This window comes from Salvia splendens, chromosome 15 (genome assembly GCF_004379255.2).
Source record: "Salvia splendens isolate huo1 chromosome 15, SspV2, whole genome shotgun sequence".
NCBI lineage: Eukaryota > Viridiplantae > Streptophyta > Magnoliopsida > Lamiales > Lamiaceae > Salvia > Salvia splendens.
In genome coordinates, this window is record NC_056046.1 from 12,179,883 (window position 1) to 12,205,415 (window position 25,533).

General features: G+C 40.7%; 2 protein-coding genes across 2 annotated transcripts; both read left to right on the forward strand.

Moving 5' to 3' along the window:
• Positions 1-677: 677 nt before the first annotated feature.
• On the forward strand, positions 678-7,161 carry LOC121769352 (protein NTM1-like 9). The gene is made up of 6 exons (XM_042166132.1): positions 678-1,229; positions 1,853-2,157; positions 4,758-5,057; positions 5,160-5,465; positions 6,110-6,451; positions 6,653-7,161. Exons 1-6 carry the CDS (start codon positions 1,073-1,075, stop codon positions 6,860-6,862), a joined length of 1,620 nt encoding a protein of 539 aa, XP_042022066.1. The 5' UTR covers positions 678-1,072; the 3' UTR covers positions 6,863-7,161.
• Positions 7,162-8,837: 1,676 nt separating this feature from the next.
• On the forward strand, positions 8,838-21,237 carry LOC121769353 (heavy metal-associated isoprenylated plant protein 30-like). Its single transcript, XM_042166133.1, has 3 exons — positions 8,838-9,046; positions 20,601-20,676; positions 20,757-21,237. The coding sequence occupies exons 1-3, from the start codon at positions 8,882-8,884 to the stop codon at positions 21,077-21,079; spliced, it is 564 nt and encodes a 187-aa protein (XP_042022067.1). The 5' UTR covers positions 8,838-8,881; the 3' UTR covers positions 21,080-21,237.
• Positions 21,238-25,533: the final 4,296 nt, after the last annotated feature.

Genomic DNA, 25,533 nt, shown 5'->3' on the forward strand with positions numbered 1-25,533 from the left:
CAATGTATTTTTTTTATATTTAATTATGTATGTTTTTTGAAATAAAATGGTTGCATTTTTCCAGTATTCGTGTTGAAATTTTAATTTCGTAAATTGAATAATTGTGAATTTGTGAATTTTTGTTATTGTTCTTGTCCGTAGGGATGTCCTTGGGGATGTCCGCTATTGTGCAGTGAGATGTCCTTATGATGTGGCAGTGCTGTGGAATATCCTTATGACGTGATAGGAGGTGTTTTTGGGATGTCCGTCGAGACATCCGTCCCTATTACAGAGGCTCTTATTGATTTAAATTGATCATATGTTTTTTTTGGATTTGATTCAAATGACGTGATTACTCCATGTGTCTTGCAACTGAAAATAACGTTAGAAATGGTTTAAATGGTTCTAGCCTTCTAGGTTGTTACTAATAAGAAGTTCTCTTTCCTACCAATAAATCAAGGGTTCGAATTACTACTGGCACAAGATAAATGCCGAATCAAATAGAATATACCCTAATATGAACTTATATAGAATAAAAACTAACAAAAATATCTTAAAAAGAAATTAATTAAAATAAAAGGAAATTAAAAAACAACTGTCTCCCTTCCTCACACAGAAGAACGAGCTACTTTCAATCTGAGTAAATTAGTTCGATCGATATTCGTACGGACCTCCCCACTGTCCACCCCATGTATAATCTACGTCCTCAGTTTCAGACTCGTAATATTTTTGTACCCAGATTTTAATTTTTTAAAGGGAGAAATGAAGAGAATCTAACAAACACCATAAGATGACAAAAAAGATAATTCTTTTATATATTGATGTGTCCAAAAACACGAGTCTTTCACTGTTTCTAATAGATGAGGCATTGGGTATGGGAGTGAGTGATTGTTACAGTGATCGAGGTCGGAAAGCAATTATAGAGGATATCGTGATTGGCTACTACTGCTCTTCACCTTTTTTTGTTGCCCACCACGTGAAACCAAAAAGCTCAACCCAAAAAAGTAAATCGATTCTAGGGATTAATAGCTCCACCAATTTCCCTTGCTTTGCTGTAATTTTCCAACTGCGGTGATTTTTGCTGCTTAATGTGATGAAATTGGAGGCTTTGCCCAAGGGCTTCCGCTTCCGCCCCACGGATGAGGAGCTCGTCAATCATTATCTGAGGCTCAAGATCAACGGCCGTCATTCTGAAGTTGAGGTCATCCCTGAGATTGACGTCTGTAAATGGGAGCCGTGGGATCTCCCTGGTATGCTTTTTGTTACTCTCTTTCAAATTTCATTGTTGTTGACGTTTTTTTTCTCCTAATGTGGTGGCATCTAATAGTTTTGGTACTTGTTGTTTTGTCAAATTGGTATTTTAACTAGGGAGAAACTGCTATTTCTGTCTGATACTCAATTGAAAGTTTACACTGTTCATACATATTGTAGTGTAGATCAATTTAGTAATCTACTTTATGCTTGTAGGATTCGTCACCCAAAATTTCACCTTTATAATTTTCTTAGAATGAATGAAGTTGAGCATGAAGAGCTTCTGAGCTTGACTAGGTAAAATGTTATTCTGAATTGTTGTTTAATATTGCTAGCTTGGATCTTCTTGTAAACTATACTAAGAGAAATACCAATCCCTTTTGACTTAGGCTCGAGAAATTTCTGGTGTCACAAGTTTCACTTCCTACTTTTACTTCTTTATGCATAGTTTCTAAGTAACCTGAAGTGTGATCAAGCTACATTTAGTGAGGGTTAGTTAGATAATGGAAGTTTCTTATGGATTATAAGGCCATATATGTAGACTAAACTTCACTTCTGTTTGCTTTTTTTTAATGCATAAACAAATGAAGATTTTCATTCCTTATTGTTTGATTTTGTTCAGCACTCTCCGTTATAAAATCTGATGACCCAGAGTGGTTTTTCATTTGCCCCCGCGATAAAAAATATCCAAATGGGTATCGTTCTAATAGAGCCACAGAAGCTGGTTATTGGAAAGCTACAGGAAAGGATCGTACCATAAAATCTCGCAAATCATCCCCCTCAGGCCACTCCCATTCTCATGTGATTGGGTTGAAGAAAACTCTAGTCTTTTATAGGGGCCGTGCTCCAAAGGGTGAACGGACAAATTGGATAATGCATGAGTATCGTGCCACTGAACCAGATCTTGATGGCACTGGTCCTGGACAGGTCAATAATCATATCATGTCTCTTGCTCGTCTTCTCATGCACATACATGAAACATATGCATAATACTATAAAGCCACATAGTCACATACTTGTTATTTTCAGGTTCCATGCTAAATTCCTTTTACGTGGTATATGTAGTTTTGGTAATTTTAGAAAATAAAATGTGAACCTAGCTATACTGATATCAACCTAGATTGTTCATCAACATGTCATACTCTTTTTGACTAATTGTTTTTCACAACATACTGGTGGTCTTTCCTGTAGTGGTGTATGCCTTTTGTGACCAGTTTGTCGATTATTTGTCGAATACTTGCCATATTCAAAACCATACTCCATCTCAAAATTAGATTGCTGTCTGTTTGGGAATTACCTGACTTGAAAGTGAAAATTCACTTGTTGAATTCTGCTTTGACTAGCTTCTTCCTAAACTGATGTTATTATGGAGTACTTGATTTGTGCTTCTGTATCTGTTAATAATATACAATTTTGTAGGTGTGGTAAATTTCAATCAAAACTTCTATAAGTTTGACTTGGATTTTGAGTATCCTAACTAACTCAAGGAAGTCTTAGTTTGGAAATTGCAGGATTTCACAAGAATTTCAATATTCCATGGCCTCATTATTGGAATTTATATATGGAAGTATATATACCTGATAATAAAATCTACTAATGAAATAGTTCTAATAAACTGAAGAAAAAGATAGTGATGCGAATTTAAATTCCTATTTCTAAACTAATAGATTCATATTGCCTTAGGTTTTGGGTGTGATCTTGAAAATATGTTTCCAATTTAAGTCATGACATACAGGGATTGGAAATATTTTTTCCCCTTGTGTAATGTAGAAGTGACAGCTAAAACCAACTAATTTCCACTATCCAAACATGAGTTGGTAAATGAACTCCTACTTAATGTGTTAGTTATGTCCTTAATTACTTGAAATAAAGAATTTAGATGGCACTAGCAAGAAGAGCTAAACAAGGTAAACACTGACAATAGGACTGGATTTGGCCAAATATCTAATTTTTCATGATCAAATCTTGCATTTTGGCAAGTTACTCCATGAGTGAATCCATCGTAAGGAAAAATGTTGAAGTGATGGGTGATAAGTTCGAAGTGATGAGACATTTACTGTTTGAAGAATGAGGGTTTTATGTGGGAAGCAATGGTTTTATAGCAAACATTTTAAGGGAGGTTATTGAGAACTAAACTTGTTTATATGTAAAGTAAAGACCATGAAGTGATCTAGGTCTGGTTTCACTTGATCAGTTTCCTGATGGGTCTTCCACAAATATGATCCCACCAATTCTTTTCCATGTCCATCCAATATAATGAGGATTTCTATTAACTTGCACACACACACACACCAAAATTGGTCCATGCATGCAGTTAGTTTTTTGCGTGTAATAATATAAGTACTCGCATTTCTTTCATATTATTTTAAGTCTTGCTGCCTCGACATCATCTTACTAGTCTTTGTTCCTTCAGTAGTTTTGTTTCTTGCTTGCCTAATGATTCCCTTGTATCAAACAAGCCTTCAGTAGTCTCAATCATCTATGTAGCTTGTTATGTGTGTGATTAACTTATTTTCCCTCCTTTGTATAAATATCCTTTACACGCAGCGGTTTCTTCTCCTCAGACCAAGAACTTCTGAGTAGGATTGACGAGTCAATTAGGTTATCATGTTCGAATCGTGTTTGATACCGTGTTGGTTTGACATAAAAGATTGTAACACTAACTAAGTTAAGTATTCTAAGACGCATATGTAGAGGGTATAATATGTCATGGTAGTGCTTGACAAACTACTTTAGAGATTATCTTGTACAGTAGTAATTTTGTTTATAGTTTGCACAAATCATTTGTTTAACATCAATTGACTTTTATTACTCCCTCCGTTCCGCGTTAATAGAGTCGTATTCCTATTTAGGACGTTCCAACGTAATAGAGGCATTTCCATTTTTGGCAAAAGTTAACACATTTAATCTCCCTTATTTTGTTTTCTCTCCTACTTTATTCTCTTTACAAATTTCTCTCTTCTACTTTATTCTCTTTACAAATTTCTCTCTTCCACTTTATTCTCTCTTCACTTATCTACTTTATCATGCCTCTTACTTCATTCTCTCTCCACTCAACACTAAACATCTTTTTCCTTAATCTCTGTGCCGAAAAGAAACGCCTCCATTTTCTTGGAACGGAGGGAGTATTATTTAGCATCTTCAGTAGTTATAATTTGGTCAATAGACTGCTTGAGCATGCCACTGAGTCACTGACAATGACAATATGCACAATTTGACTGCTAACAAGCTACCGGAGTTGTGCAACTATATAGTCTCTAGCAACATCAATTTGTCCATTTAGTCTGTTATTGAGATGCTCCTGAAAACCTGAAAATTAGTTAAGGAATTGACTAAAATACCTCTAATTTACACCCTGCAGTGACAGTACTGGACCCCAACCCCTTAGGGCTCAGGTCAAAAGAATTTACTATGCGATATAAAGCCGATGTATACTTATGGCTTATATGCCCACTGCTTCTGCACCTTTGTGATTTAGATTACTGGCTATTTTGTTTGTAATTAATTCTTTTTTCCCATTGCTTCAGGGTGACTATGTTCTATGTCGCTTGTTCCACAAGGCAGATGAGAGGCTTGACAATTTGAAATGCACTGGAGTAGATCATATTGGCTCAGTCCCATCTACAGATAAATCTTCTCCTGATGATGTATCTTCAGATGTGTTTCGAGATCCATCGATGCTGGATATGCAGATGGTTAAGGAACCAGGAGATGTAAAGAAGTGGTTGACGGATCCGGTGGACTGTCTGACTCCTACTAACCTAGCACCTGTTGAAAGCTGTGCATCTGATGGTATCGATCACTCAGTAGAAGAAACAGCAATGGAGGTGACATATGAATATTTGGAATATCATTTGCTAATTTTCATCTTTCTCTTTTATAACTAAAATAGAACTCAGACTTTAGCTTTTCTACCACCATATTATCAGGTATCTCTGCCTCTGCGAGCTGATTCAGTGCATGAAGGAGCCACCCACAATCAATTTGATGACAAGGGCTTGGGTGCCTTTGAATCACACACTCATGCAGATTTGGTGGATCCCATTGGTTCGCCCTTTGCTGCTGACTTTGGCTACGAAAGAAATGGATTGCATTTTCAAGATGGCGCATCTGAACCAGATGCATCCCTGTCAGACCTATTGGAGGGACTTCAAAATTATGGAAACTGCTTCTATGAAGCGTCAACTAGCAATAAGACCTATGATCCAAATCAAGCACCAATTGCATTTAGTAAGGTGAGACTCTGTAACTTCATTTCATGTGTCATAAAACACATGGCAATGTTCGAGCAGCGGTAGCATAGTCTCTCTTCTTTATTTTCAAATATTCTTTTCCTATTTTTTAGTTAAGCTCAATGCTCCATACATGATTGCACCATTCTTATTTGCTCTTAAAATACTAATTTCTAAAACTTTTGATCCCTTATCTTACTCACACTAGGACCCATCATTTACATATACCATTTCGTACGAAGAAACTTTGAACTGGATTCCACTATTTGTTATCAAAAGATGCAATAGTCACCCAAACACATTTCATTTTCAAACCAATATTTCAAAAGGCTTAAAATCATTCATCAAATGTACAGTATATTTTTTATTTCCACACAAATTCTTATACTATTTGGTAAACTGTACTGTAAATACTCAATAAAGGGAATTAGAACAGAAAATGAAACTAAACCACCCCTTAGTATCTTGAACTTATTGCACTTCAAGTTTGTAGCAATTGTAGATTAATCATGCTCCAAGCTTTCCTTTTAAACACAAATACTTTGCATAATTTTTAGCTGTGTTTTGACTATTGAGCTTGGAATTTCCCAGCTCTGATACTTCTAATCCTGCCATGTTATGCTCATTACACTACTGACAACCTGCAGGATGAAAAATCTCCAAGCTTTTCCGGAGTATCATCCACCGATCATTCCCGTTCCTGCTATGCTGCTGAAGAAGTGGGTTCTTCAGCAAATACAGCTGGAGGATCATTCCTTGGACGAATTGAGACATCTTGCCACCCTAATTGGAGCAAAGATGACAATACTCCTGTTAGTGAAACTGGAATCATGATTCGATCTCGCCAGCCACAAAATCCACCCAGTTTGATGGACTTTACATCCCAGGGAACTGCTCCAAGGCGACTGCGCCTTTGGTTGAGTCCCAGACCAGATTCCAAGTATAGCGACAGATCCAAGGAAGATGAATTGCAATCACTTAGCAAACAGGTGAGTTCCATTAATACATTACATATGTGTGACTTAAACTAAATATTTTAAGATTTCAAGCATACCAATAACTGAAAGGGACGACCGTATCTAAAATGTTATATTCTGGGAACCATATTGCATTATGTCATCTCATATTGCATTATGTCATCTTTGTACTACTAGAGTTACTGATAAACCTTCCTGTCTATTCTGTCTCAGGATGCCGAGATTGCCCACAAAAATGATCCAAACTTAGCTGCAAAACATGGACAAAACAGCAATCTAAGAATGCCCTCCCCTCATATAACAGGCATCTCTATTCGCGGAGGTTCAGGTTCTATGAAAGTGTATGCTGTCGGCGTATACATAGCTATAATCCTATCTGTTCTTCTGGGGATATGGATCTGCCCCAGGCTGCAGCTCTACTAGGCCGACCTGTAAATTATGTGTGGCAATCTTAATTATTAGCATTACATTGTTCCTTTCTTTCTAACCACACACTTTCCTGCATAAATTTAGTTCATGTAGAGAGATATCGATGTCCGTTAGTAGTTAATGTTTGCATAATGAAAATGATGTGGTTTAGGAAGTTCTTAACTTTCTCAGACTTCCTCTAATTCTACTCAGACATGGTCCATGGAGCTATTATTTTAGATGTGTATCCAGTAAAATAATCTGTCTAGATTATACAAAGCATTTTTCTATATATTATAAACACTTTTGCACAATTTGTGTTCAAGTATGGGGCCGAGACAGTGCTAGTATAGGCTGTAGCATGTCCTTTACTCATTATCATTTGGGATTTATTATTATGTTTGTGGCCCAATTTTTAGGGTTTAGAATTAAATTTTCTAGTTTAGGGTTAAAAATTTATCACTTTTATTTTGTAAGTGGAGTGGTGGGGATGTAGAGGACTAAGAGGAGTTGTGACATTCCTATTTTTTATATGCTACACTTTTTACATTATTTATTCAAGTTTGTTTAGTCGTGCTATAATAATTAATAGCACTATTATTATTATTATTATTATCATCATCATCAATGCTCTTTCTTGAAAAAAGTATTGGCTATGTTACAAACTGAAATGCAATTTCATTTTAGGCGAACATTGTCGATAGCCATTGGTTGAAATCTGAGGCACACATGTTACTGTATCTGTTTGATATTTCCAAAGTAAAGACAGCATGAAGAATAAAGAAAAGTGTGGGTGCTCATATCTCTGCAGTTGGTCAACATCAATAAAATTCCAAACCGATCTCTTATGCTGATTTGGTTCTGTTCTGTATCGTAGATTAGCATTTTTCTTATTCTCATTTATCAACATGTCCATCATACAGGGTGCAACCGAATCGAACCGACCCGAGCCGAATAATAAGATGCTAAAACTTAGCTCACCTCACCTGCTATCGACCGATTCTTTATATACATTCTACCAATTAACTGCGCCTAAATGAAACACATAAATACATAATGAAATACAGAATTTGCACCTATCCATTAGTAAGAATTCGGATAACAATAATTATCGTGGGAATAATGGAACCAATATCTTTGTTGCTTTAGTCCATATCATTTCTATCTCGATCTCTCCCATCAATATTTGTAGGATTTTTTTGTGCACACGTGATGCAGTATTATACTATACTTAGCACCCAATTTTCTCAATATTTGCACAAATTAAATAAACAGACAAATAATCATAATTTTAAAATAAAATCACAAGGATTCACAGTCATTATTAATTTATTACTATGCATTAAAATTTAAAACAATACTTTTAAATAAAAAAATTCTCCTATATCTTTATAAATTACGAGACTACACAAGTGTAGCCATCAGATGATTTTGATGCGAGGGAATAATTTGTAGAATACAATGGATGGAAGATGGTAGATTGTACATGTTGAGGAAAGAAGGTGAAACAAAAAAGTAGATTTTTGCTATATGAAATAGAATATTATTTGATAACTTTGTATTTTAACTCACGATATCAAGTCCATCTGCAGAAATATTCTGTTATTAAGTAGTGTCAGCAGCCATTTGAGATTGAAAGTGGCCTTATAGTCCAGATGTCATTCCCTCCCAAAAGGGTCATTTTTATTTTATACACAAAAATCAATCTTTTCTTTATTACTATTATTAATGGTGTCAAGGAATTAGATATTTGATGAGAGAAAAGAATATTGCAGAGTTAGTCGACATGCCACGAAAACAAGACCCCTCAAAACAGCACTAACATAAAAAAAAATAGAAATAAAAGAAGAATTGGATGGAAGGGAATAGTTGCATTAAACAGACAACATTGTGCGGAATATATGACAAGGAAGAAAGCAAGAGATGCCTTTTTGAGGAATAATTTTGGGTTCAAGTTGGATCATTAGTCTGCTAATCCTTTCTTCATCAACTTACTCTCTCTCTCTCTCTCTCTCTTTATATTCTCTCCAAAAAATGGCTAAGTTGGTAAAGAGGCTATTTGGCTCCTTGTTTTCTGCCTTGACATATTGCTTTGTGAACTATCAAGATCATCATCACCATCATCATCTTCATCATCACACTGCAAATTCCACTCATTTCAAACCCATGCCTAAGAAGGGCCGCCCTCTCTCTCTTCAGGTTTATAACATATATATGCATTCTTCTTATCTATATCTTCATGTTAAGGAACTTACATGCATCAATAGAAATTCTTCATGCTCACTAATATATTATGCCATGTAGTTTTATTATATTGTGATGATTATGCTAATATTATGTATTTCTAGATTACATATGTTTGTGTTTTTCTTGTTTGAAATTACTTACACCATAAACCCTCTAAATGACTAGAACGCCCGATCAATTAGCTGAAAGGGAAGCGTTTTTTGAACTCGGTTGCTATTGAAGAATTTGATCATTTTTGTTAAAGGATCCATAAAGAGGGCTTCATCTAATTCAAATGTTTGAGCTTGATTTATTTATGATTTAATGATGTTGATTGATGGGGTGCGTACTAAACAAGCCCAACAGCAATGACGGCCCATCAGCCCAAAGCCCAAGGAAGAGTATGAGTTCGGCATTACCAAAGAGTTCGGCCTCAGCCTGCAGCTCGGTAAAAGCCAACCAATCAAGCTCTGCTCTCAGGTCGGCATCAAGCTCTACTCTCAGATCGGCAACCAAAGCAGTTCGGTCTCAGTATTCGACCGAACAAGGAGTTAGTGGACCCATACAGGATTTCCACAACTTCCAACACACCCACTACCACGTGGTGTCAACTCAGGCCACGATCGTAGGCCATGACCTACGCTACATCCACGATCTTAGGCCATGACCTACACGACATCCACGACTTAGGGTGGCGATGCAAGCCACGATCTAGTTCAATATATAAATAGAACTTAGATCTGATAGAGAGGGGTTAAGCTCTCTAGAGATAAAATATCATATAGCAAGTCTGTGTTGTAAGCTGTAATCCCAGATCAAGCAATACAATCTTGCCCTCCCTTCTTCCCGTGGACGTAGATTTACTTCAGTAAATCGAACCACGTAAATTCATTGTGTCGTAGTCTTTATTCTCTACCAGCATTTACTAACATCAGAAATTCACGGATTCATCACTGGCGCCGTCTGTGGGAAACAGAGAACAAAATTTGTGATAAAGCGAATTTTTGACCCTTTTCCACCCCAAAAATGCGTACCAGATCACGTAACACCCGTAACACCGTTCGCGATAACCAGGAGGAAGCTAGTCCAGCCCGCAGCTCTGGGAAACAGCCTCGGGAGACTACCTCCTGTTCTCACGGTGAAGGAACTAGCCGCTCCAAAAGCCGTCACACCGAGTCTTCCCAGCAGCCCGATTTGAACGAGGCTGTCAAGCTGTTTTTGGCTGAAAAGCAGGAGGAATTCTTAACCTTCCTGCAAAAAAGCCAAAAGCAGCCGGAGACGAAAACGGCGGATTCTCCCTCTCCCTCCATACGAGACAGTCACTACCGCAGTAGTGTCATGTCTTCCAGGAGAAAGAATCCTCGGTACCGGAATCACAGGAGAACTCCATCTCCTCCATACCGAAGAAATGTCGGGTTCGCCATGTACGGAGCATTGAGGACTCCGTTCTCGGACGATATTACCCGAACTCCCCTACCACAGAACTACCGAACTCCGTCGATAACCTATGACGGACTCGTGGATCCTCATGATTTCTTGGGACGCTATCAATATAACATGGCGAACCAGGGTCTCAACGAGGTCCACATGTGCAAGCTGTTTCCCGAGCTGCTCATCGGGAACGCAAGAAGGTGGTTCGATAGCCTCCCCCAAGGCAGCATTAGATCTTACCGAGATCTAATGGATGCATTCCATAGGAGGTTCTTTCAGAAAGCGGAAGTCCGAATCACTTCGGCTCAGCTGCTTTCCATTCGTCAAGGTCGCGACGAAAAAATCAACGACTTTATGACAAGATTCCACAAGGAATGCCTGCAAGTAGACGATCTCAACGATCTGCTTGTCATCTCGGCATTCCAAAATGGAATCCTGCCCGGAGCTCTCTACAGGAAGCTCGTTGAGTGTGGTCCGCAGACAGCTCAGGAAATGTGGGACATTGCGGACCAGTACTCCCGGGCCGATGAGGCAGACCGTCGCAAACGGTCGTTAGACAGCTCATCATCCCGAGGAGACAGAAGGAAGCCCGATCATAGCGATCAGGGGCATCCTCGCCGGACTCCATTTGAAAGAATTCAAAGGGCTCCGGTGCAAGACAGATTGGGACCCCGTCTCAATCCCGAGAAGCCGCCCGCTCAGTTCGTACCGCTGAACAAGCCGAGAGCGGAAATTTTCGAACTGCACTCTGACCTGTTCGAAAAGCCAAAGCGGATGACGAAATCAGCCGCGCGCCGACCCCAGGATAACTACTGCTCCTACCATCAAGACCACGGTCACGATACCGAGGAGTGCAGAAACTTGGCTGCAGGTATCGATGTTCTTGTGAAGGCAGGGACATTGAAAAAATACCAAAGCAAGCAGTCAAAGAAGAATAAGAAGCAGAGAGGTGCGAACTGCGCTCCTCAGGATCCGAAAAGGCAGCCGGATCCCGAAGACGATGACGAGCCGCAATATGATGGAGTAATCCAGACTATTGACGCTCTCCCTGCCGGGAAGACCAAGTCGTCCCTGAAGTCAGAGCGCAGAGGCTCCAATCGAGAGGAGCCAACGCATAAAAGGCTGAAGCAGGACGAAGTGATTACGTTCTCGGATGCTGATCCCGTCCCGGCCATCTCTCCTCACCAAGACGCCATTGTCATCCAAGCCGGAGTGGCAAACAAACTGATCCACAGGGTGTTTGTGGATACAGGAGCGTCAGTCAGCATTCTTTTTAAAGAGTGCTTCGACAAACTAGAAGTGGACCCAGCTCGGCTCAGTCCGGCTCCGCTTCCCCTGAAGAGCTTCGCCCAGGAGGACACCCGCCCTGAAGGTATTATCAGCCTTCCGATCACGGTGGGGAAAGCGCCTACTAGCTCCAGTACGATGATTGAGTTTTTCGTGGTGAAAGCTCGGTCCCCGTACAACGTCATCCTGGGAAGAGACTGGCTCAACACAGTTCGGGCCATTTGCTCCACTTATCACCTCACCATCAAGATCCCTACTAAAGGAGGGATAGCGGTCATCCGAGGTGACCAAAAGAGAGCAAAGGAATGTCTGCAAATTGCGCTTAGAAGTGCCGAGCAGTCAGATCGGCACCACCAAGCATAGCAATCACAGCAGCCGGAGTCAGAGGCAATGACCGAAGTCATACCGGAGCCGAATTCGATGACAGTTCAGCTGTACGAAGACGATCCATCCAGAACGGTTAAGATCGGCTTCGCGGGAACGCCTCTACTTCGGGAAAAAACCATCCAGCTCCTCAAGGAGTATAAAGACGTCTTTGCATGGTCTCCGTTGGACATGACCGGAGTGCCCCCCGAGGTAATCACTCATCGGTTAAATATTGATCCTTCGGTCCGGCCGATAAAACAGAAGCAAAGACTCTTTGCGGCAGAACGAAGTCAAGTCATCCATGACGAAGTCCGTCAATTATTGAAGGCGGATGTGTTATTCGAAGTGAAGTATCCTTCGTGGGTGGCCAATCCTGTCATGATCAAGAAAAAGGAAGGAGGATGGCGGATGTGCATAGATTTCACCGATCTAAATAAGCACTGTCCCAAAGATTGCTATCCCCTTCCGAACATAGATAAAAAAGTAGAAGCTTTGATAGGCTTTGAAATTTTTTGTTTTCTTGATCTGTACAAAGGATACCATCAAGTTTTAATGGATGAGATTGACGCTTCAAAAACGGCCTTCATTACTGATTTCGGCATTTTCGCTTATAAAAAGATGCCATTCGGTTTAAAGAATGCCGGAGCCACTTATCAAAGGATGGTAGACAAGCTTTTTCGGCACCTGATTGGAAAGGAGGTCGAAGTGTATGTTGACGATATAGTCGTCAAAAGCAAAAGCACTTCGGAGTACGAGCACAACCTCAAGTCCACTCTCAACGTGCTCAAGAAAGCCAACCTCAAACTTAATCCCCAAAAGTGTACCTTTTGGTAGATTCGGGAAAGTTTCTGGGTTGTTGGGTTTCAAAGGACGGACTCAAGGCAAACCCCTCAAAAGTTCAAGTCGTTCAGAACATGGCAATGCCGAAGTCCATACATGACGTGCAAAGGCTAACCGGATGTCTAGCCGCACTGAATCGATTCCTTTCCCAAGCAGCCGAAAAGCAACTGCCGTTCTTCAAGGTGTTGAAAAAGGCACCAAAGTTCGAGTGGGGAGCCGAGCAGAAAAAGGCCTTTGACGAGCTCAAAAGTTATCTAGCCGAGCTTCCTATTCTCTCTGCTCCAACCGAAGCCGAAGTAATATTCTTATACTTAGCGGCATCGGATCAAACCATCAGCGCGGTGCTTGTACGAGAAGAAGGCCTAAAGCAGCTTCCCATCTATTTTACAAGCCGAGCATTAAGAGGTCCAGAAACCAGGTATCAACCTCTGGAAAAGATTGCTCTGGCATTAGTAAATGCAGCAAGGAGACTGCGGCCATACTTCTATGCTCACAAGGTATGCGTCTTAACTGATCTGCCACTTCGGCAAGTGTTGACCAAACCAGAAGCATCAGGCAGAATCGCCAAGTGGGCTATAGAGTTGGGAGAGCACACAATTGAATATCTACCTCGGAAAGCCATCAAGGGACAAGCCTTGGCAGATTTTCTTGCAGAAGCAAAGTTCGATCAAGCAATTCCTGTTATTGCCGAACAGAAGAATTCTGCCAATGCCGAACTAGCACAGCCCTTGGAATCCGAAGTAGAGCCGCCGGACTGCTGGAGCGGATTCGTGGATGGAGCTTCAAACAAGATGGGAAGTGGAGCTGGTATTTTACTTGTCGCTCCCGACGGACACGAGGTAACCTACTCACTTCGGTTCCTATTCCCCACTACTAATAATGAAGCCGAGTACGAAGCCCTCCTGGCCGGACTCCAGTTAGCGCAAAGTCTGCTCGTCAAATCTCTCAAAGTCCATTGTGATTCACAAGTCATAGTAAATCACATGTTGGGTACAAGTGAAGCTCGTGACGAGAGAATGAAGAAGTATTTGGACAAAGCGCAAAGCATCAGCCGAAGTTTCTCCTATTTTCGGATAATCCGCATTCCCAGAGCGGAAAATAGCCGAGCAGATACCTTAAGTAAGTTGGCCTCAGATCCGAGCTCAAAGGCGGAAGAATTAATGCATCGAAGCATTGATGAAGCCGAGGTACATTCAGTATCCAGCTCGCCGAACTGGATGACGCCGATCTTGCAGTATCTGGATCAAGGACAATTGCCCGAGGATAAGAGAGAAGCTCGGAAGATCACGTGCCGAGCACTTCGGTACGAACTTCATGAAGGAGTCCTCTTTAGAAAGTCTTACCTCCAGCCGTTATTGCGGTGCGTAGGACCAGAAGAGACGGACTACATCCTCAGAGAAGTTCATGAAGGATCGTGCGGTAGCCACATCGGAGCCAGAGCTTTAGCTAAAAAAGTTCTGAGATGGGGATATTATTGGCCAACCATGGTACAAGAGGCAGTGCAGCTCGTCAAGAAGTGTACGAAGTGCCAAATTCATGCAAATGTCCCAAGGATGCCGCAGACCGATCTATACACTATGCAAAGCCCTTGGCCTTTCATGCAATGGGGCATAGACATAGTGGGACCACTTCCTCAAGCTCCTCGGCAAATGAAATTCCTTATCGTTGCCGTGGACTACTTCACGAAGTGGGTGGAGGCTGAACCATTAGCTACGATAACGAGCTCAAAGGCATTGGACTTCGTCTGGAAGAACATAGTGTGCCGATTTGGCATACCCCACATCCTCATCTCGGATAATGGGACTCAGTTCACCGACAAGACGTTCAAGAATTGGTGCCAAGAGCTGAACATTCAACAGCGGTTCACTTCGGTCTCCCATCCCCAAGCAAACGGACAAACGGAAGTAACGAACCGGATTCTGGTGAAAGGGTTAAAAGCTCGGTTAGAACAAGCCAAAGGACAATGGGTAGAAAATCTCCCTCAAGTCCTATGGTCCTACCGAACTACACCCAAAACCTCCAACGGTGAAACTCCGTATAGTCTGGTGTACGGCACTGAAGCCGTAATTCCGGTGGAGATCGGCGTACCCAGTCCCCGAACTCTAAATTTCTCCTCAGAAATGAATGACGACGGACTGAGAGCAGAACTAGATCTCGCCGAAGAAAGAAGAGAATTGGCGTGCATAAAAGCAGCCAAGTATAAGGAGCAAGTAGCCCGGTATTATAACCAAAGGGTGAAAAAGCTTCAATTTCAAGTGGGAGATCTCGTCTTGAGAAACAACGAAGTAAGCCGAGCAGAAAAGCTGGGCAAACTCGAACCCACATGGGAGGGTCCATATCGGGTGTCAGAAATCCTCGGCAAAGGGTCTTATAAATTGACTCACATGTCAGGAGAACAAGTACCCCGAACATGGCACGTCTCCAACCTCAAGAAGTTCCACTTGTAAGAGACAAAAGTCCGGTCAGTCCGTCTCGTGTCTAGTTCGGTCATAGGGGTATATGTTTTTATTTGTTTGTTTCTTACTTGTACCTTTTACTTGTCGTTTTTTAAAAAAAAAGTTTAAAGTTTTTTTTTCTTCTTTCATCTTTTTCATTTTTTCTCTATGTGTTTTGTCTCTATGTGCTTGTCGTCTCTTACAAATGGTACCAAGGTATATCGTTCTTTAAAGACTGATCCCCTTTTTAGATCGATTATTAAAGACTATTGTGAGTCCAAGCTTCTAAGGAGGATACAAGACCACAATTCAGCTTAACAAGCAGTCCGTCTGAAACGAACTGCAACAAGCCAACGACTGTGAGTCCAAGCTTCCAAGGAGGATACAAGACCACAATTCAGCTTAACAAGCACTTCGTCTGAAACGAACTGCAATAAGCCAACGATTGTGAGTCCAAGCTTCTCAGGAAGATACAAGACCACAATTCGGCTTAAGAAATAAGCACTTCGTCTGAAACGAACTGCAATAAGGGAAAGTCCGATCCACGCGATAAACCTCGCCGAATTAGGACGACCAAGTTCGGTCAAAGAAGTTTACCTCATAAGACCGAGGACGACCATGTCTAGTCAAAGAGGTTTACTGCATAAGACCACTTCGGTTAACTGGGAAAGTCCGATCCACGCGATAAAACTCGCCGAATTAGGACAAGGGAAAGTTCGATCCCGGCGACAAAAATCGCCAAATTAGAACACAAACCAAGTCCGGTCAAAGAAGTTTCCTTCATAAGATCAAAGACGAGTCCGGTCAAAGAAGCTTACTTCAAAGTCCAAATACGAGTCCGATCAAAGAAGCTCACTTCATAAGACCGATGACGAGCACGATGAAATTGTTTCGCAGAGCTGTAAGTAAGCAGTGATAAAAGCGAAAGGAAAAAATTTCATTTATTAAATCTCGTTCGGCAGACAATTCAGCTCCCCTACGAGAAGGCATTACGCCATTACAAGGGACTATTCTACTGTCCTCGGTTGCTAAAGTTAAGCCACCTATCTGCAAAATCCTCTGGAAGCCGAGTTCGGTTGTTCCGAGCAGATGAAGAATAAGCAGGCCGACGAGATGCTATCCTCGACCCAACACCTCTTCCGCGAGCCCCAGAAGCTCTAACCCCTCGGCGATGAAGAGTCTCTGCAATAAGCATCTGCTGATCTTGCTCGCTCATAGTCACAACTTCTCGGCGAATTTCAGTCCGTCCCTGTCTTGACGATTCCGGTTGCTCCTGAGCCCGTTCTCGTCTTGACGTTTCCGGCTGTTCCGGAGTTCGTTGTTGACTTGGAGTAGGATTTTGAACAAGGGAACCAGAGGCTTGATCTGGAGTGCGAGCATCTGTTGGCGGGAAATGCCTAAGGAATCTCTCGATTGAGGGACGCCGGGAGAGAATGATGTCGTACCGAGAAGCCCAGCGCCGTAATGATTTCACAACTTGTTGGCAAGCCGAGCTCTCCAGCGCATTGTTCCTCCGGAGTACATGATATTCCTCCCACAGTTCGTCAACTCGACTCTGAACATCTGATATGGTCACTCCCCCGCGCACACGGATGTAATCCTCGTACGCAGTCCTCTCAGCAATGGTCGTATTCAGCTCGGCCTCCAGATCCTTCTTATCGGACTCTAAGTCCTTATTATCGGCCTCCAGCTTCACTAAACGAGCCAGAAGCTCGTCATTCTTCGTCTGATCGGCTATAGCTCTTTTCTCAGCTTCGTCTAAAGCCGAAGAGTACAGCCGTTTCCAGTGAAGTATCTCCATCTCCTTGAGTACAAAGCAGCTATATTAGTTCGGCAGCTGTACCGAGCAGATAGTAAAATACAACAGGAATAAAGGCGAGTACGAAAAGCTATACGAAGACAAGTGTAGAGAATTTTTCATTCACAAGGAAAATTTTTTACACTAGGAGGGCTTCAAGGCCATTTTACAAGGAAGAAACTAGACTAAGAGAAGGGAGACGAAATCATACTCCGCCAGCTTCGTCTCCGGCTCCTCGGTCTGGTTCAGCTTCTTTCTCCTGAGCTACCTCAGCCTCGGCCTCGCATCCTGCCGGCCTCGCCTCCGCCTCCTGATCGGCTTCCTTCTCCGGATGCCCGGCCCGCTCGACTTCGGCCTCCTGCTCCAGCGGCTCGGCCTCACCCTCTCCGTTGTAAGTCGAAGCGGGTGAAACGGGTCCCACGGAGGCAAAGATAGCCTCCAGGTTCTCGTCCCGATCAGCTCGACAACTCCAGACTCGGTCTGCAGAAAGCAGGACCGAGGATGAAGCGAGCTCCTCAAGGAGCGGCAGATTCTGAAGCCGAGCTGCTATCTCTCGGCTGTACAGAGGCAGCACGACGTCGGCCCCCTGCTCGCCCTTATCGGTAATTAGCCTTACCAGACTACCGACAAAGGCCGAGAACTGGCCGCTCAAAAAGAGTTTCTCCGTGTAAACACGGAGAGCCTCCCCCTGGGCAGCCACGGCGGCAGCCTCCTTCTGAGCCTCCCGGTGCTTCGTCTGCTCTTGCAGGATGATGAGCTGGTTTTTGGCTGACCGGGCTTCATCCTGAGCCGAGATCCTAGCAGCTCGGGCCCTCTCAAATTTGGCCTCAGCCTGTTCGGCCAGACTACGAGCAAGATGCAACTTCTTCTGCATCTCCTCGTAGTCGTGGGATGCTTTGGAGAGCTCCACAGAGACGAGCTTGGCTCTCTGAAGATGAACAAGGAAAAAACTCAACAGAATGGCCATCAAAAAATGTGGAAAAGAAGCCAAGTCAGAAAGCTTACCTCCACAAAATTCGTCGGCCATTGAAAAGGCTCAGGGACGTGTTCCGGGATGTCTGCAACCACCTCGGAGATGACCAGGTCTTTCCCCGGCACTCTTGGGGACTCATGAAATTTCCCCTTCCCTTTAGCCGAGCACGGCTCCGGCTCTTTCGGATCCGAAGAAGAGGTTTTTTGCCTCTTCGGATTCTTCTCGGCTTCAGACGCCGAGCGAGGGGCTCTCTGCCTCTCCGGCTCCACAAGCTCGGAGGACTTTCGGATAGCCTTATTCAGCAAGTTCACTGTCAAAAAAAAAAAAAAAAAAAAAAAAAAAAAAACAACAAAGTCAGATTTTCTTCGTTAAAGCAGTAGAGCATAAAGATAAAGAGAAATCCTCACCCTCGGCCTCTTCGTCCGAAGACGAGATGTCGAACACGACGTCGCCCTTGACGAGCTCAGACTCCGTGTATTGTTTCCTAACTATGGGAATCTTGTTGAGCTCGCCATCGAGCTCGTCCAACGGTTCAGGCCGAGGATGACGGATAACGGACTTCGGCCCTCTCCAGGGAAAACTAGGAGCCGCGGTCCTATCATAGTAGAAGAAGCGGTTTTGCCACTTCGGCCACTTCGTTTTACAAAAGGCCCTAAAGGGCTGTACAGGGATCAAGTAAAACCAAGACCCCTTCCTCTTAAATTGAAAGAATTTAAGGATCGCCTTCAAAGACAAATCCCTTCCTAACTTACGGAGTTCGGCAGCGAAGGCCGATAAGTGCCTCCAAGAGTTCGGAGTCACCTGGCCTAAAGGAAGCTGAAAAAAATCTAGTAAATCTATAAAGGCAGAAGGGAGGGGGAAACGAAGCCCGCATTCTAAGCAGGCCTCGTACACGGTGGCGTAACCCTCCGGCGGGGAGTCAGCCCTATGATCACCGTCAGGTACCACCGCCTTCCCCCCAGGAAAAAAGTATTTTTCGGGTAGGGATATCACAGTATCCTTACTCAAAATACTATGGAAATACTCTACGGTCTTCTCCCCGGACTCTTTCCGGCCAGAAGACCCCTTACCGCCTCTCCTACCGCTACCCGACTCCGAAGAGGAAGAAGAAGACATTTTTCTTACTTTTTGAAGGTGAAGAAAGTCTGAAGAAATTCTTGAAAGCGGAGAGAGAATTTTCGCAAAAAAGAGAGAGTGCAGAAGAAGCAGTCGCAAAAGTGCTTCAATGATGAAGAAAGGAGGTATTTATCAGATTCGGCGAAGATTTCAAAATCGTCGCACCGTTTCGAATCCCACCTTTTCAGGATTCAACGGCCGGATTTTACTGTCGCACTTAATGCAGTCACGTGCAAGGCACGTCCCCTGACATCAGCCTCCCCCTTGCCTTTATCCAGAATGCCGAAGTGACTCACTTCGCCGAAGTGATTCACTTCGCCCTTCGGGGGGGGTAGTGATGGGGTGCGTACTAAACAAGCCCAACAGCAATGACGGCCCATCAGCCCAAAGCCCAAGGAAGAGTATGAGTTCGGCATTACCAAAGAGTTCGGCCTCAGCCTGCAGCTCGGTAAAAGCCAACCAATCAAGCTCTGCTCTCAGGTCGGCATCAAGCTCTACTCTCAGATCGGCAACCAAAGCAGTTCGGTCTCAGTATTCGACCGAACAAGGAGTTAGTGGACCCATACAGGATTTCCACAACTTCCAACACACCCACTACCACGTGGTGTCAACTCAGGCCACGATCGTAGGCCATGACCTACGCTACATCCACGATCTTAGGCCATGACCTACACGACATCCACGACTTAGGGTGGCGATGCAAGCCACGATCTAGTTCAATATATAAATAGAACTTAGATCTGATAGAGAGGGGTTAAGCTCTCTAGAGATAAAATATCATATAGCAAGTCTGTGTTGTAAGCTGTAATCCCAGATCAAGCAATACAATCTTGCCCTCCCTTCTTCCCGTGGACGTAGATTTACTTCAGTAAATCGAACCACGTAAATTCATTGTGTCGTAGTCTTTATTCTCTACCAGCATTTACTAACATCAGAAATTCGCGGATTCATCATTGATTAATAGCTTAAATAGTTTGTTTGCAACCCTTTGATTTTTTTTATTTGTTTTGCTTAATTTCCTGTTCTTCCGCGCGCGCCGTATTTGATTTTTAAAATATGATTAAATGGAGACATGGTTGAGTTTATGATAAACTTAATTAATTAAATCCACTTTAATGTGTGATAATATGTTTGAAATAACAAAAGGAACAAATGGAAGTGGAATAAGAAGAAAGGTGAATGAACGGATGGATATGCGTTTGATTAATGTAAACAGTAGTGGAAACAGAATCTCTTAAAAAATGCACATTTTAGTTTATGAATTAATAAGCCACTTTACAGACAGTGGAGCTCAAAGTGAGGATGTGTTGCACTGGATGCGAGAGAGTTGTAAAAGAGGCCATTCACAAACTCCGAGGTAAATATTATCACGATTAATGGGACGAAGGGAGTATTATTTTTAAATTAATTATAATAAAAATCGGTGCGATTGAGCAGGTGTGGACTCAGTGGAGGTGGAATTGGAGATGGAGAAGGTGACGGTTATGGGATACGTGGACCGGAATAAGGTGCTGAAGGCGGTGCGGAGGGCGGGAAAGAGGGCGGAGTTTTGGCCGTACCCTAACCCGCCGCTCTACTTCACGACGGCCAACCACTATTTCAAGGACACCACTGTCGAGTACAAGGAGAGCTATAACTATTGGCGCCACGGCTACAACATGCCCGACCGCCACGGCTCGTTGCCCGTCACCCACCGTGGTGACGACAAAGTTAGCAACTTCTTCAACGACGACAATGTTAATGCATGTCATATTATGTAATGTTATTGTTTCATTTATGACTATGCAATCGGTAAACCTCTTTGTGTGAATTGAAGAGATTTCAGATTCAATCTACATTGTTCTTTACCTCGATTTTAAGAAAAAAAGGTTTGTATATATTACATTCGACTTTGTGAGTCCATATGTTTTCCTTGAAATAATTATACACACCTATAAGAACGCATACTAAGTGACTCGAATATCAAGCTGTTGACTAAAGAGAAAATGGTTCACTAATCGACTTGCATTTCATAGTAAGATGTGCCTACGTGAGTATTGCGTGAATGGGAGTTTGTATTTTTGCAATTTACAAAATAATAATCTCAAAAATAAGTTTTAAGCGAATCATTAGAGATAGTGTCTCACCGCAAAGGAACTTCGTATCATAAATAAATTGGGCCAAATAAAAAGAAATTGAAGGGGTTGCTTAAGCCCATTTAACGTGGCTGGGCTTTGAACTTTTGCTCGAGGGATTTTGTTTTGTGAATCTAAATTCCATTAAATTGACGACTTTGATTATCTGAACACAGCCAAAATGATCTTACAAAGTAACATAAGCTAATTCAAGCTATGAATTTGGGCTTCATTGGACTCTATATGGGCCCAATCATCAATATTTATATCGAACCGGCCCGAGAAAGGTAGAATATCCACCATGAATATTGATCCTTTAGTCTATGCTAAAAAATAAATTTGGGGTACAATCATCGCCCTGGCCTATATTACTTCGCCAGGATCCAATTTAATCTTGTAAATATCTATTATAGATGTCATTCTCTTATTGGATGAATGCAAATCTGAGTTTGGATTCCAAAGTGAACAAAATTTTATTTTTTTTTCAATATTATTATTTTATACGTTCAATGCAAGTATTCTACACTGTAACAATATGGTTGGTAGGTTGGCCAAAACAAAAACCATATTCAAAATTAGGAATTATTTTTAGCCTTTAGATCATGAAAATTAATTATAGTAAATCAATAATTTTAAATGAAGCTATGGTCGTAAATTCAAATTCCATAAAAATTTCAAATTTGAGTTAATACACATTTTCCAACTAATGCATACATATTAAAAGTGAAATTTCATTATCAATTTTTTTTTAATTTATAAAAACTTGTTTTTGTTTAAACCCTACCAACCTTAATGTATAAAGTAAATTTGTGATCTTATAAATTGTTGTAAATTACGCTTTCTACAGGACCACGAAAGTGCAATTTCTTTATACGATAAGTTCAAATTATTTGGATTTTGTACACAAAGTGATGCTTTTATTTCATGATAAATCCTATCCTATATATATAAATTCACATGGGCATAAGCATTCTCATGTGGCAATGCCCCATTACAGAGACGATACTTACAAGAAAAGAGTAGGATATGTTAGATGGAGAGGAGTTGGTATATATTTATGAGGAATGAATTGTGCTAATTAATAATGGAATTAAAAGAGTAGTATAAAAAGGAGAATGTGATGAGACGAAAATAGAAAGGAAAAGGGATGGGTGGCCTGTGGGGACAAGAGCATTTGGTCTTGGAGTTTTGGGTGATACATTGCCTCAATCCACCAATTAATGCGTGTGGGCCCCTCATTTTAATTTAATTTTAAAATATTTAAAAAAATAAAATAAAAATGTGAGTGTGATATTTATAAATGTAAAATGTGTCCCACTAGAATTGGTTGCTTGAGAAAAATGCACAAGTCTTGTTTACGGCTGTGATGACAAGTTGCTGTCAACCTCTACAATTCGTTATTATTATTGCTGCTGCTGTTTCATTTCTGGGATCTGCTGCCTTAGCTTCTTCTTCTACTTTTTTTTTAAATGCTAAACCTATATATTTTTTTCATCTGACAAATCTTCTGTATAAGGATGTTGTTTCATCACACCTCAAAATATATTGGGCTCAGTAGCATTCAATTAGATTTTAATGAAGTTTGGGTTGGTAAATAAAAAGCAGTTTTTTTTATCATTTAAATAGGAAGTGAGCATACTCATGGAAAAGGATCTGTTTGGGTTTTAAAAATAGAAGAATAACCTTGCTGGATTCGAGAAAAACTAGCTTCTAGCTCCTATATAGCCTCTGCCTTTCCCCCTTAGCTTTACCTTTGTAATTTATTCCTCCCCCTTTCTCTATTTTTCCATTTCTTTCTACTCCATTAAAATAGAAATTTTCCATACAAAATTTAGTCATGTTTATTTTGCTACTATTTATACAAAATGTTGAGAATTAACCAAAATAGTGCAACATTTAGTAGCCGTACTATAATTAGTTTGTCAAATAAAATAAAAAAGTTATTGGAAAAGGAAGAGGATAACGCCAAATGAGAAATGGAGGGAGAAAGGGATCATTCACGGGGGTCCAGTGTTTGGTGCAATAAAAATAAACACAATGTATAGTAGTATATAAATACATATAATTGAAAAAAAGAAATACGTGGTCCATAGCCATGGGAATGGGATATATTCTGAGATTTGTAGTAATATGATAGCACGCGTTTTAAATCAAATTTGGAAAAAAGCTACTTGTCGCAATCCACGTTTGTCTTCATTTTTTTGAATTACTACTTAAATTGAAATACCCGAGTAATAAGAATTAAATTTATTAGGAGAAAAGAAATACTAGAATTAAAGAATTGGGCGAAATAGAGTGGAGGGTAGGGAAATATGTGTTTGTTTGATATGGGAAGAGTTTAGAGTGGGGACAGTGTGAACTGTGAAGTAAGGTTTTTGCATTCAAATGTAACATTTCTCCTTTTACATTACCAAACAACAACACCTATAACTTCTATAAATATATCTTTTACACACAGCCCAGACCAGCCCCCCTTCTCTCTTAACACCTTTACTACTCTCTAATCCTACCTCTCTCCCTTTACTTATTCTCCCCTCATCTCCACATCACACACATAGGCAACACCACCATCTCCATACTATGAATTAAATGTATATATTATAATAAAATGTATTACAAATGGAAGGTACATTATCGTGTAATTATGTTGTGGACCAATTAGAAAAGTATGTTGAAAATTTTGGTCCTTTGCCAACCTTTATCTCTCTCTAGATGCTTGATGAATGAATTGTTGACTTTTATTTAAAGAAGTACTCCTAATCTGGTATGAAAAACAATCTTATGGGACGTGATTAAATGCAAACTCTAAATATTGTACAAACTCTAAACTATAATCTGTATCATTACAAAATGTCAACAGATGATAAAATAATAACAACAAAAAATGTCAACACAGTGTCAACGGTTGATGCTGTGTTGACATTGTGTTGAAACTGTGCTGACATATTTTATTGCTACTATTTTGTCATCTGCTGATATTTTTAACGGTTCAGATCATAGTTTGAAGTTTATACAATATTTAGAGTTTCCATTTTATCACTACTCTCGATCTTAGTCCTTAAATTGACGGAGACATTAATTAATTAATACTAATAATCGGTTTATTTATAATAACTGATCTCCCTTTATTGTGGAAAGATTTAATTAAGTTTGATTAATTAGAAGAAGGGAGTGGACACGTCGTCGCATTTGCTACGTAATTATGCATACTTAAGAACCTAATGTTCATTTTGGAGTAGCATATGATTATGCCTACCAAAACATGCATGGGTGAAAATGGATTATGACTCTTCAAATTAAATATGTTCGAGGCAAACAGATATAAATCCCAAATGAATTAGTAGGGCCTAGGCTAATTAATTAATTAATTAAAGTCCTAGTAAACTTTAAATCGTGCTATAAACACCCTTTTGTAGATGCTGATACATATTAACCTAAAAAGAAAAAAACACATTGTACAACTTACAGCTCTATTCAATTAGCTAATTAAAATATTTATTTCACTCACTAGCAAAGGACGCCTTTCCAAAACATGAGGGACATCTCTAATTTTTAGTACAGGAAGAAATAGAATCAAAATCAACAAAACAACATGTTAGTTATTTATCCCTATGTATTGGAATCAAGAATCTAATGACTAGCTAGGGTAAATGGCATTTAACCCCACGTGTTTCCTTCTTAAAATACACGAACACTAATTAACAATTATAAAGATATGGTGTAATAAAAGGCTACAAACAAGGCACGATTCTGAATAATTTTAAACTACTACGTAAGAGATATTGTTTGCCACTGCAAAATAAAAAATTAAGTTGATGGAATACTTCGTATGCATCATCACCTAGACACCTATGCTTCAAAAATGACTGTAAATGATTTACTAATAGAGTTGAACATTGACATATATACTGTTATAGTCTTAGTTATATTTTGAGAATTTTATTGGTCGTGCCCTTTTAAATATGTCATGAATTTTCTATAAGCTATTTGAGTATCCAGCTTAACAATGTTCAAACCAAATATAATAATTACGAATCCAAATATTTATATTCGCAGCAATTCTAAATTTTTTCTTTCATTTTCGTTATTCTTTAAAAATG